We start from the raw sequence: 12,055 nt of genomic DNA on the forward strand, positions 1-12,055 counted from the left end.
AAGTGGTCCCTTAGGCCATGACTAACCTCCAGGTGCACCGCTAAAACCAAGTTCTTACACCTGCCAGGCTGAGGACTGGGCCAAGATAGTCACATAATCTTAACTACATTTGTTTACATGTCTCCTACAACTACACAGACCTTGTCTCAATGCTCGTTTTAAAGTGACTTAAAACCAAGGTATCTAAACTTGTCCTTAGGAAAGCATCAGTGTCCAAGACTGATAAGTTTAGAAGAAATGCATTAACTGAATCAGATTAACTTTAAGAAGGGAATTGCCTTTCTCTGCCCACCTTTCCTTTTTTTTTTTTTTTAAGACTTTATTTATTTGAGAGAGAGAGAGAGTGAGAGAGAGCATGAGAGGGGAGGAGGTCAGAGGGAGAAGGAGACTCCCCATGGAGCTGGGAGCCCTTTGCGGGACTCAATCCTGGGACTCCAGGATCATGGCCTGAGCTGACGCAGTTACTTAACCAACCGAGCCACCCAGGGGCCCATGCCCACCTTTTCTTAACAGAGAAGTCTGCACTGGATCTACTGCACAGTGGCATGAAGAAGGGAGGATGTGGAGGTGGTATGGAAGATAGCAGTATGGTTCAAAGACTGTTAGACTGAACAAACAAATTAAGTGAGGATGAGACCCAGATTTCTCACTACTGGAGAAGGTACTGAAAATCTGTCAAAATGAAAGGTTAGAAGGAACACTGAGGAACTGCTTTAGAATTGCAAGTATCAGTATGAACTCATTTACTTCAATATATATATATAAAATAAATAGTTATAAATATATATATGTATATAAGTGTGTGTGTTTGTGTGTGTATTTTAGCTATGTCTCCTAAAAGGGTGTACTAAGTGTGGTAATCCTGGTTTCTAAATATTATCCTCCACAAATTCTTAGAGGAATGGTTGATTCTAGGAATGATGAAGGAAAAGTACAAAATGAACCTGGAAATCTTCTTGTGCCAGAAAGGAAAGAAATTCTCAAGGAATGATGGACATATATCAAAAAGGTATAGGAGCCAACTTGAAGGGCCTTCAGTGGCTAAAACTAGGACAACCTGAATATCAAAACAATGCATGTATTGGATTACAACCAACTGAATAAAATAGGAACCCACTAATCTATACTGCCATTAATAAACAAATACATACATAAATGGGAAGAAGGGGAACTACTTCCTTAAAGTAGAAGGTTAATTAATAAATGTAGAAAGAATGATGGAAACATTTGGCAACCTCATAGTAGTGGTTGATAAAGGCAAGCATCACCAAAGGAGACTAAAGCTTACTGTTACTTATTGTTTTTTTTTTTTTAATATAATTTTTTATTTTTTCTAAACATATATTTTTATCCCCAGGGGTACAGGTCTGCGAATCACCAGGTTTACACACTTCACAGCACTCACCAAAACACATACCCTCCCCAATGTCCATAATACCACCCCCTTCTCCCAAACCCCCTCCCCCCAGCAACCCTCAGTTTGTTTTGTGAGATTAAGAGTCACTTATGGTTTGTCTCCCTCCCAATCCCATCTTCTTTCATTTATTCTTCTCGTACCCACTTAAGCCTCCATGTTGCATCACCACTTCCTCATATCAGGGAGATCATATGATAGTTGTCTTTCTTCGCTTGACTTATTTCGCTAAGCATGATATGCTCTAGTTCCATCCATGTTGTCGCAAATGGCAAGATTTCATTTCTTTTGATGGCTGCATAGTATTCCATTGTGTATATATACCACATCTTCTTGATCCATTCATCTGTTGATGGACATCTAGGTTCTTTCCATAGTTTGGCTATTGTGGACATTGCTGCTATAAACATTCGAGTACACGTGCCCCTTTGGATCACTACGTTTGTATCTTTAGGGTAAATACCCAATAGTGCAATTGCTGGGTCATAGGGCAGTTCTATTTTCAACATTTTGAGGAACCTCCATGCTGTTTTCCAGAGAGGTTGCACCAGCTTGCATTCCCACCAACAGTGTAGGAGGGTTCCCCTTTCTCCGCATCCTCGCCAGCATCTGTCATTTCCTGACTTGTTGATTTTAGCCATTCTGACTGGTGTGAGGTGATATCGCATTGTGGTTTTGATTTGTATTTCCCTGATGCTGAGTGATATGGAGCACTTTTTCATGTGTCTGTTGGCCATCTGGATGTCTTCTTTGCAGAAATGTCTGTTCATGTCCTCTGCCCATTTCTTGATTGGATTATTTGTTCTTTGGGTGTTGAGTTTGCTAAGTTCTTTATAGATTCTGGACACTAGTCCTTTATCTGATATGTCATTTGCAAATATCTTCTCCCATTCTGTCAGTTGTCTTTTGATTTTGTTAACTGTTTCCTTTGCTGTGCAAAAGCTTTTGATCTTGATGAAATCCCAATAGTTCATTTTTTCCCTTGCTTCCCTTGCCTTTTGTGTTGTTCCTAGGAAGATGTTGCTGCGGCTGAGGTCGAAGAGGTTGCTGCCTGTGTTCTCCTCAAGGATTTTGATGGATTCCTTTCGCACATTGAGGTCCTTCATCCATTTTGAGTCTATTTTTGTGTGTGGTGTAAGGAAATGGTCCAATTTCATTTTTCTGCATGTGGCTGTCCAATTTTCCCAGCACCATTTATTGAAGAGGCTGTCTTTTTTCCATTGGACATTCTTTCCTGCTTTGTCGAAGATTAGTTGACCATAGAGTTGAGAGTCTATTTCTGGGCTCTCTATTCTGTTCCATTGATCTCTGTGTCTGTTTTTGTGCCAGTACCATGCTGTCTTGATGATGACAGCTTTGTAATAGAGCTTGAAGTCCGGGATTGTGATGCCACCAACGTTGGCTTTCTTTTTCAATATCCCTTTAGCTATTCGAGGTCTTTTCTGGTTCCATATAAATTTTAGAATTATTTGTTCCATTTCTTTGAAAAAGATGGATGGTACTTTGATAGGAATTGCATTAAATGTGTAGATTGCTTTAGGTAACATAGACATTTTCACAATATTTATTCTTCCAATCCAGGAGCATGGAACATTTTTCCATTTCTTTGTGTCTTCCTCAATTTCTTTCATGAGTACTTTATAGTTTTCTGAGTATAGATTCTGTGTCTCTTTGGTTAGGTTTATTCCTAGGTATCTTATGGTTTTGGGTGCAATTGTAAATGGGATTGACTCCTTAATTTTCCTTTCTTCTGTCTTGCTGTTGGTGTAGAGAAATGCAACTGATTTCTGTGCATTGATTTTATATCCTGACACTTTACTGAATTCCTGTATAAGTTCTAGCAGTTTTGGAGTGGAGTCTTTTGGGTTTTCCACATATAGTATCATATCATCTGCGAAGAGTGATAATTTGACTTCTTCTTTGCCGATTTGGATGCCTTTAATTTCCTTTTGTTGTCTGATTGCTGAGGCTAGGACCTCTAGTACTATGTTGAATAGCAGTGGTGATAATGGACATCCCTGCCGTGTTCCTGACCTTAGCGGAAAAGCTTTCAGTTTTTCTCCATTGAGAATGATATTTGCGGTGGGTTTTTCATAGATGGCTTTGATGATATTGAGGTATGTGCCCTCTATCCCTCACTTTGAAGAGTTTGATCAGGAAGGGATGCTGTACTTTGTCAAATGCTTTTTCAGCATCTATTGAGAGTATCATATGGTTCTTGTTCTTACTTTTATTGATGTGTTGTATCACATTGACTGATTTGCGGATGTTGAACCAACCTTGCAGCCCTGGAATAAATCCCACTTGGTCGTGGTGAATAATCTTTTTAATGTACTGTTGAATCCTATTGGCTAGTATTTTGTTGAGTATTTTCGCATCTGTGTTCATCAAGGATATTGGTCTATAGCTCTCTTTTTTGGTGGGATCCTTGCCTGGTTTTGGGATCAAGGTGATGCTGGCCTCATAAAATGAGTTTGGAAGTTTTCCTTCCATTTCTATTTTTTGGAACAGTTTCAGGAGAATAGGAATTAGTTCTTCTTTAAATGTTTGGTAGAATTCCCCCGGGAAGCCGTCTGGCCCTGGGCTTTTGTTTGTTTGGAGATTTTTAATGACTGTTTCAATCTCCTTACTGGTTATGGGTCTGTTCAGGCTTTCTATTTCTTCCTGGTTCAGTTGTGGTAGTTTATATGTTTCTAGGAATGCATCCATTTCTTCCAGATTGTCAAATTTATTGCCGTAGAGTTGCTCATAGTATGTTCTTATAATAGTTTGTATTTCTTTGGTGTTAGTTGTGATCTCTCCTCTTTCATTCATGATTTTATTTATTTGGGTTCTTTCTCTTTTCTTTTTGATAAGTCGGGCCAGGGGTTTATCAATTTGATTAATTATTTCAAAGAACCAGCTCCTACTTTCGTTGATTTGTTCTATTGTTTTTTTGGTTTCTATTTCATTGATTTCTGCTCTGATCTTTATGATTTCTCTTCTCCTGCTAGGCTTAGGGTTTCTTTCTTGTTCTTTTTCCAGCTCCTTTAGGTGTAGGGTTAGATTGTGTACCTGAGACCTTTCTTGTTTCTTGAGAAAGGCTTGTACCGCTATATATTTTCCTCTCAGGACTGCCTTTGTTGTGTCCCACAGATTTTGAACCGTTGTATTTTCATTATCATTTGTTTCCATGATTTTTTTCCAATTCTTCTTTAATTTCCCGGTTGACCCATTCATTCTTTAGAAGGATGCTGTTTAGTCTCCATGTATTTTGGTTCTTTTCAAACTTCCTTTTGTGGTTGAGTTCTAGCTTTAGAGCATTGTGGTCTGAAAATATGCAGGGAATGATCCCAATCTTTTGATACCGGTTGAGTCCTGATTTAGGACCGAGGATGTGATCTATTCTGGAGAATGTCCCATGTGCACTAGAGAAGAATGTGTATTCTGTTGCTTTGGGATGAAATGTTCTGAATATATCTGTGATGTCCATCTGGTCCAGTGTGTCGTTTAAGGCCTTTATTTCCTTGCTGATCTTTTGCTTGGATGATCTGTCCATTTCAGTGAGGGGAGTGTTAAAGTCCCCTACTATTATTGTATTATTGTTGATGTGTTTCTTTGATTTTGTTATTAATTGGTTTATATAGTTGGCTGCTCTCACGTTGGGGGCATAGATATTTAAAATTGTTAAATCTTCTTGTTGGACAGACCCTTTGAGTATGATATAGTGTCCTTCCTCATCTCTTATTATAGTCTTTGGCTTAAAATCTAATTGATCTGATATAAGGATTGCCACTCCTGCTTTCTTCTGATGTCCATTAGCATGGTAAATTCTTTTCCACCCCCTCACTTTAAGTCTGGAGGTGTCTTCGGGCTTAAAATGTGTTTCTTGGAGGCAACATATAGATGGGTTTTGTTTTTTTTATCCATTCTGATACCCTGTGTCTTTTGACAGGGGCATTTAGCCCATTAACATTCAGGGTAACTATTGAGAGATATGAATTTAGGGCCATTGTATTGCCTGTAAGGTGGCTGTTACTGTATATGGTCTCTGTTCCTTTCTGATCTACCACTTGTAGGATCTCTCTTTGCTTAGAGGACCCCTTTCAAGATTTCCTGTAGAGCTGGTTTGGTGTTTGAAAATTCTTTCAGTTGTTGTTTGTCCTGGAAGCTTTTAATCTCTCCTTCTATTTTCAATGATAGCCTAGCTGGATATAGTATTCTGGGCTGCATGTTTTTCTCATTTAGTGCTCTGAAAATATCATGCCAGCTCTTTCTGGCCTGCCCGGTCTCTGTGGATAAGTCAGCTGCCAATCTAATATTTTTACCATTGTATGTTACAGACTTCTTTTCCCAGGCTGCTTTCAGGATTTTCTCTTTGTCACTGAGACTTGTAAATTTTACTATTAGGTGACGGGGTGTGGGCCTATTCTTATTGATTTTGAGGGGCGTTCTCTGAACCTCCTGAATTTTGATGCTCGTTCCCTTTGCCATATTGGGGAAATTCTCCCCAATAATTCTCTCTAGTATACTTTCTCCTCCCCTCTCTCTTTCTTCTTCTTCTGGAATCCCAATTATTCTAATGTTGTTTCGTCTTATGGTGTCACTTATCTCTCGAATTCTCCCCTCGTGGTCCAGTAGCTGTTTGTCCCTCTTTTGCTCAGCTTCTTTATTCTCTGTCATTTGGTCTTCTATATCACTAATTCTTTCTTCTGCCTCATTTATCCTAGCAGTGAGAGCCTCCATTTTTGATTGCACCTCATTAATAGCTTTTTTTATTTCAACTTGGTTAGATTTTAGTTCTTTTATTTCCCCAGAAAGGGCTTTTATATCTCTCGAGAGGGTTTCTCTAATATCTTCCATGCCTTTTTCGAGCCCGGCTAGAACCTTGAGAATTGTCATTCTGAACTCTAGATCTGACATATTACCAATGTCTGTATTGATTAGGTCCCTAGCCTTCGGTACTGCCTCTTGTTCTTTTTTTTGTGTTGAATTTTTCCGTCTTGTCATTTTGTCCAGATAAGAGTATATGAAGGGGCAAGTAAAATACTAAAAGGGTGGCAACAACCCCAGGAAAATATGCTTTAACCAAATTAGAAGAGATCCAAAATCGTGAGGGGGGATAAAGGGGATAAAAAGGGGTTCAAAAAGGAAGAAATAAAAAAAAAGAAAAAAGAGAAAAAAAAAAAAAAGAAAAGAATTTAAAAAAAAAAAGAAAACACCTAAGAAAAATATAAAAAAGAAAAAATATATATATTAGATAAACTAGTAAAAAATCGTTAAAAAAGAAAAAGGTACCAGTTTAAAAAAAAAAAAAATTTACCCGAAGGCAAAAAAAAAAAAAAAAAAAGAAAAAGAAAAAGAAAAAAATTAAATTAACCGCAAGACTAAAAAAAATCACAGGGAAAAAGCCATGAGTTCCGTGCTTTGCTTTCTCCTCCTCTAGAATTCTGCTGCTCTCCTTGGTATTGAAACCGCACTCTTTGGTAGGTGAACTTGGTCTCGGCTGGATTTCTTGTTGATCTTCTGGGGGAGGGGCCTGTTGTAGTGATTCTCAAGTGTCTTTGCCCCAGGCGGAATTGCACCGCTTTTACCCAGGCCCGGGGTGAGTAATCCGCTTGGGTTTGCTTTCAGGAGCTTTTGTTCCCTGAGCGCTTTCCGTAGAGTTCCGGAGGACGGGAATACAAATGGCGGCCTCCTGGTCTCCGGCCCGGAGGAGCCGAGAGCCCAGGGCCGCACTCCTCAGTGCGCGCTCAAAGAACCGTGCTCAGTTACTCCCCTCTGCCTGACCTCCGGCCGCGCTCCGAGCTCACCGAGCCTGCGACCGGTTCAAGGTCACCCCGAGCGAGCTTACTGTCGGCTCTGTCTCTGTAGCCGGCTTTCCCGTTCCAATACCCGCAAGCTCTGCGACACTCAGACACCCCCGATCCTTCTGTGACCCTGCGGGACCTGAGGCCACGCTGACCCCGTGTGGGCTTTGCCCCGGGTAGCCTCTGGAGTAATGTCCCTCAGCGGAACAGACTTTTAAAAGTCCTGATTTTGTGCGCGGTTGCTCCGCAGCTTGCCGGGAGCCGGCCCCTCCCCCCAGGGTCTATCTTCCCGTCGCTTTGGATTCACTTCTCCGCCGGTCCTACCTTTCAGAAAGTGGTTGTTTTTCTGTTTCCAGAATTGCTGTTCTTCTTCTCTTCGATCTGCTGATGGATTTGCAGGTGTTTGCAATCTTTAGATAAGCTATCTAGCTGATCTCTGGCTAGCTGAAGTAGTCTCGGCCTGCTACTTCTCCGCCATCTTGACTCCTCCCCCCTGTTACTTATTGTTAATGGTTGGTGAAGACAAAGCATAATCTTGAAAATTCTCCTCACAAAATACTAATCAATTATAAAAGGAAAAATGGTACCCTTAGAGCAGACATGGCAGCTTGACAGCAGGTGATCAAAGTTAACATCACCAGGGAAAGGACATATGAATGCTGCATGCCTTCTGTTATGGTACAATGCACTGAGAAAAGCAAGACTTTTTTTATGGTTTCCTGCCAACCACGTCCTGATTATGAGGAAAAACTAGATGGACCCAGCCAAGGGTCATCACATAGACTATAAGGCCTATAACCTTCAAAGCTGTTGAGTTCATGTAAGGCAGGAAAAGACTAAAGACATGTTCCAGATCAAGAGACTGAAAGAGAGGGGAGCTCTGTATGACTGATCTGATACCAAAGAGGAAAAGGAAATTTATTGGCACTTTTGAACAGAATTATTTTAAAAAGGGAAAAAAGAAAAAAAAATAAAAATAAAGGTCTACAAGTTTTGACAATGATATACTAAAGGTCACTATAACCTGAGACTGGGGAAGAACACTCCAGAAGATATCTATCTTATTGCTAAGGAGCTAATTTTGGGGTGATCTCAGAGCTCTGTATCTATACCCCTATCTTAGTTTATTTTGTTGTTTTGCAAATATTTGGTACTTGCCTATCACACCAATAAGACAATACTGGAGAAGTGGAAGTTTTGCTTTATTTTTCAAGAGCCCAGATTCTACCTTCATCATGGTTGTCCTCCAATTCCTCCTAACCACTCCCACTGATCTAAGAATGATTTGAGCAACCAGATCCTAGCCTGTCCACCCCCAGCTCTGCTGGCATACTTGGTATTTTCAGTGCTCATTAACTAACTTCTAGTTAGTCATCTAATTCCTATTCCCTTGGATTCATGATCTCCACAGTTCAAGTTCATTCACTTTCTTCCCATTTTACAAAGCAGACATAGACAAGCAACTGTTGCAAAGGCTCTAACCCTAGGCCTCCATGCTCTCGACTACAAAATAAAGAACCTGGCCAGATACGAATAACCCTCATTTCTCCAGTGATTACCATGTATAGGTACTATGAGGTAAGTCTGATTAATATACCCAATGTACAGACCATAAAACTGAAGTTTAGAAATATTAAGTCCAAGGATACATAATTAATGACTGGCAAATCCAGGGTTCAAGCCAAGAGTCTCTGGTGCTCTTAATAAATACTGCTGCATCTTTATAGGATCTATAAAAGAACTTTCCAGCTTACACATTTGGAGATCACCAAAAAAGGATGAGCCAAGGTAGAGAAGAGAGGAACGGTACTTAAAATAATAACGCTGAGTTGTTAATGTTTCTCAGATTGATAATTTCTGTTTTAAAGTGACTTAATCAGAACTGTTTCTCATTTTAGTCCCAGAATAATGAGCAAAGGAAGTACGCAACAAGGATGGAACAAAAAAACTACAACATACTCACAAGATCTCCATAACGGGCAGATGAAATTACACGTGAAGGAAAATTCCCTGTGTTGCTGAAACATAATCCCCCTGTCTTCATAAATAAAAAATAAATAAGAAAATAGTTTATGGAAGGGTATTACCAACTTAATTTTAAAATATATGCCTTATTAATTTGATTAGCCTTACTAAAATGTTCGGTGCTGAACAGGTACAGGACCTGCTGGTATTGATGAATGTTGGTTCGCATCGGACACATCTGTCAACATAACAAAAAAATTTTTAAATGTCAATGAATTATGCTAGACCTAATTTCATCAAACACTTGTCTTCTTTTAAATGCTGAATTAGAATAGATTCATTCAGCTAAGTAATAACTTGTAATAAATAAAAATATTAAATTGATTTGATTAATTTTATTACCATTCCTTCTATTTCAAAGCAAGGTATAAATAAATAAGTAAAATTAACCAATAATAGGAGAGCATTCTTTTGAAACTATATCAAGTGGCATAAATAATATTGAATAAGATGGTTAAGTCACTCAATTAAGAGCCCAAAAAACTCATACAAATGAAACCCAATCTGTTTTCATATGTAGTTATATCAAATCTAATTTCCTTATTTTGTCTGTCACAACGCAAAAAAGGAAACATAAGGTAAAAAAGATATGTGTATCTACTCCTTCACCAAACCTACAATAAACACTTTCAAAGTCCATTCATTACCCTTATTTATTTTAGGAAAATATATTTTTCATTAATGTATGATATACAGGGAGGAAGAGGATCCACCAGAGTAGTGGGGACACTGAATGGTTTGTTGTACTCACTACTTGTAAGACAGAGCAGGAAGGAGGGAATGGGGCATGGCACAGATCTAGGCTTGAGTTGGTACTGGAAGGGAAGGCTTGGGCATCAGCCAAGTAGTCAATATTTGGACACCACAGCCCATATCAGCCTAAGATAAGTAGTGATCCAACACTAAGTATCCCCAGCAGAAGCTACTCAACTATTTTCTATTTTAATCTTGGAAACTGAAGAGAAAACTATGCTTAGAGGGAAGACATCATGTAGCTCTCTCAACAAAAATTTGAAGAGGTGGGGCGCCTGGGTGGCTCAGTGGGTTAAGCTGCTGCCTTCGGCTCAGGTCATGATCTCAGGGTCCTGGGATCGAGTCCCGCATCGGGCTCTCTGCTCAGCAGGGAGCCTGCTTCCTTCTCTCTCTCTCTGCCTGCCTCTCAGTGTACTTGTAATTTCTCTCTGTCAAATAAATAAATAAAAAAAATCTTAAAAAAAAAAATTTGAAGAGGTTAAAATAGGGATATTATGTCTGAATTAGAGAGAGACAGGGGTGTGTGTTTGTGTATGTGGTATGCATGTATGAAGGGGAAACAGGATGTGATAGAGAATAGGGCTATAAATCAGGGTTCTTGGGTTACTATAATTATCATTTACTTAGTAATATATTCTTTATATAACTTTATTACAAAGCACAGTTCCAGGCACATAGCTAGTATGCTATAAACAGAAGTTAATACTTAAATGCCATATATATATATATATATATATATATATATATATATATATATAATAGATTATGTACAAATTACATAATAACAAACAAAAACAGCTACCTTTTACTGAGCGTTTACTCTAAAACACTATGCTAAAAATTCCCATATCGATTTCTGAGCTGTGATAAAAGCCTATGAAGTGGGTGGTTTATCTCCATTCTAAAGACAGGAGGACTGACTTACTAAGTTTGCCAAGGTCAAACAACCGATAAGAGACTGAGCCAAGCCTTGACCTCTAATCAGTTTCGTTCTCTAGGCTTCACCTTCTTTATGTGTCAATGTCTATTTCCATCCTTCTTTGAGTTATTGTGAGGAAAGTGGTATCATAGGAAGTATTTTTAAAAGGTACAGATTCCATATAAGTGTAAGATGATATTTAAAAAGTCAGCACCCAGCACATGGCTTACCTGTTTCCTAAAGCATTTGCCACTGTAAAAGAGTTTTCATTTTCATCACAGAGCTTACAAGTTGCTTGAGACAACAACGTTCCATTAACAGCTCTTTCCACTAAAGATTTAGAAACAAAATTGTAACTCAAAGTCAGCAAATAAGTTTCTACATACTTTGTAAAGCCCACTAGTAATTATTGTTCTAATAATTCTCAAAATACCTGATCTGCAGAAGAGGCATGTTAAACACCACCAAAACAAAGTATAGAAAAGTGAAGACTTCCTCATTCCCACATAAAGAAACACAAAAACGAATTTTCAAAATCATAATAATAAATTAGTATTTTTTTCTCTAGTTTTGTTTTGTTTGTTTTTTACTTCTTACCTGCATGTTTCTATTACAGTGGGTATGCAGAAACAAGTAGTAGTTTCACAGACAGCTGAAATGTCTCTACAACTTCAGGGTTTTTGGTAGTACCTATTAAAATTTTAAATTCATATAACCTTCAACACTACAATTTCATTTTTAGACATCAAACCTACAGAAACACTTGTCCATGTGCATAAGGACATTTACTAAAGTGTTACTTGTTGGAAAACCTAAACATTTACAATAGCAAAATGATGGTATATAGATCATACTGATAACTGAAAAAAATATGCTGTAGAACAATATTTTTGGTATGAAACATTTATATAAAAATGCCAGTTATATTTCTTGTGGCTATAATGTATATTTTAAAAACAGGAAAAAAAGGTTCTAGAAGGAAACAGACATACAAACATGTATGTGCACACACATCAAAATGATCAACAATTACTTCGGGGCTAAGGGAATTAACAGAGAACCAGCATTGGGAAAATGAGTCAAAGATCATTAGTCCAAATCATAATGCTATCAATAATGTTTTATCCATAACACTTTCAGTTTTCACAAAGTGGT

General features: G+C 38.4%; 1 protein-coding gene and 1 long non-coding RNA gene across 3 annotated transcripts in view; one reads left to right on the forward strand and one right to left on the reverse strand.

The window, feature by feature from the left end:
- Positions 1-9,867, forward strand: part of LOC309860607 — a 58,185-nt gene extending 48,318 nt beyond the window's left edge. The window contains exon 3 of the long non-coding RNA XR_014309489.1: positions 9,102-9,867. This is a non-coding gene — a long non-coding RNA (uncharacterized lncRNA). The remainder of the gene's footprint in view (positions 1-9,101) is intronic.
- TMEM67 (transmembrane protein 67) overlaps positions 1-12,055 on the reverse strand; it is a 70,619-nt gene that overhangs the window by 34,249 nt on the left and 24,315 nt on the right. For both annotated transcript variants that reach the window (XM_082722884.1, XM_082722885.1), the window contains 3 exons: positions 11,131-11,230; positions 9,337-9,406; positions 9,167-9,241 (listed from right to left, as the gene is read on the reverse strand). In XM_082722884.1, the coding sequence (XP_082579010.1) occupies positions 9,167-9,241; positions 9,337-9,406; positions 11,131-11,230 (245 nt within the window). The remainder of the gene's footprint in view (positions 1-9,166; positions 9,242-9,336; positions 9,407-11,130; positions 11,231-12,055) is intronic.

Source organism: Mustela nivalis (assembly GCF_964662115.1).
Source record: "Mustela nivalis genome assembly, chromosome: 2".
Taxonomy (NCBI): Eukaryota; Metazoa; Chordata; class Mammalia; order Carnivora; family Mustelidae; genus Mustela; species Mustela nivalis.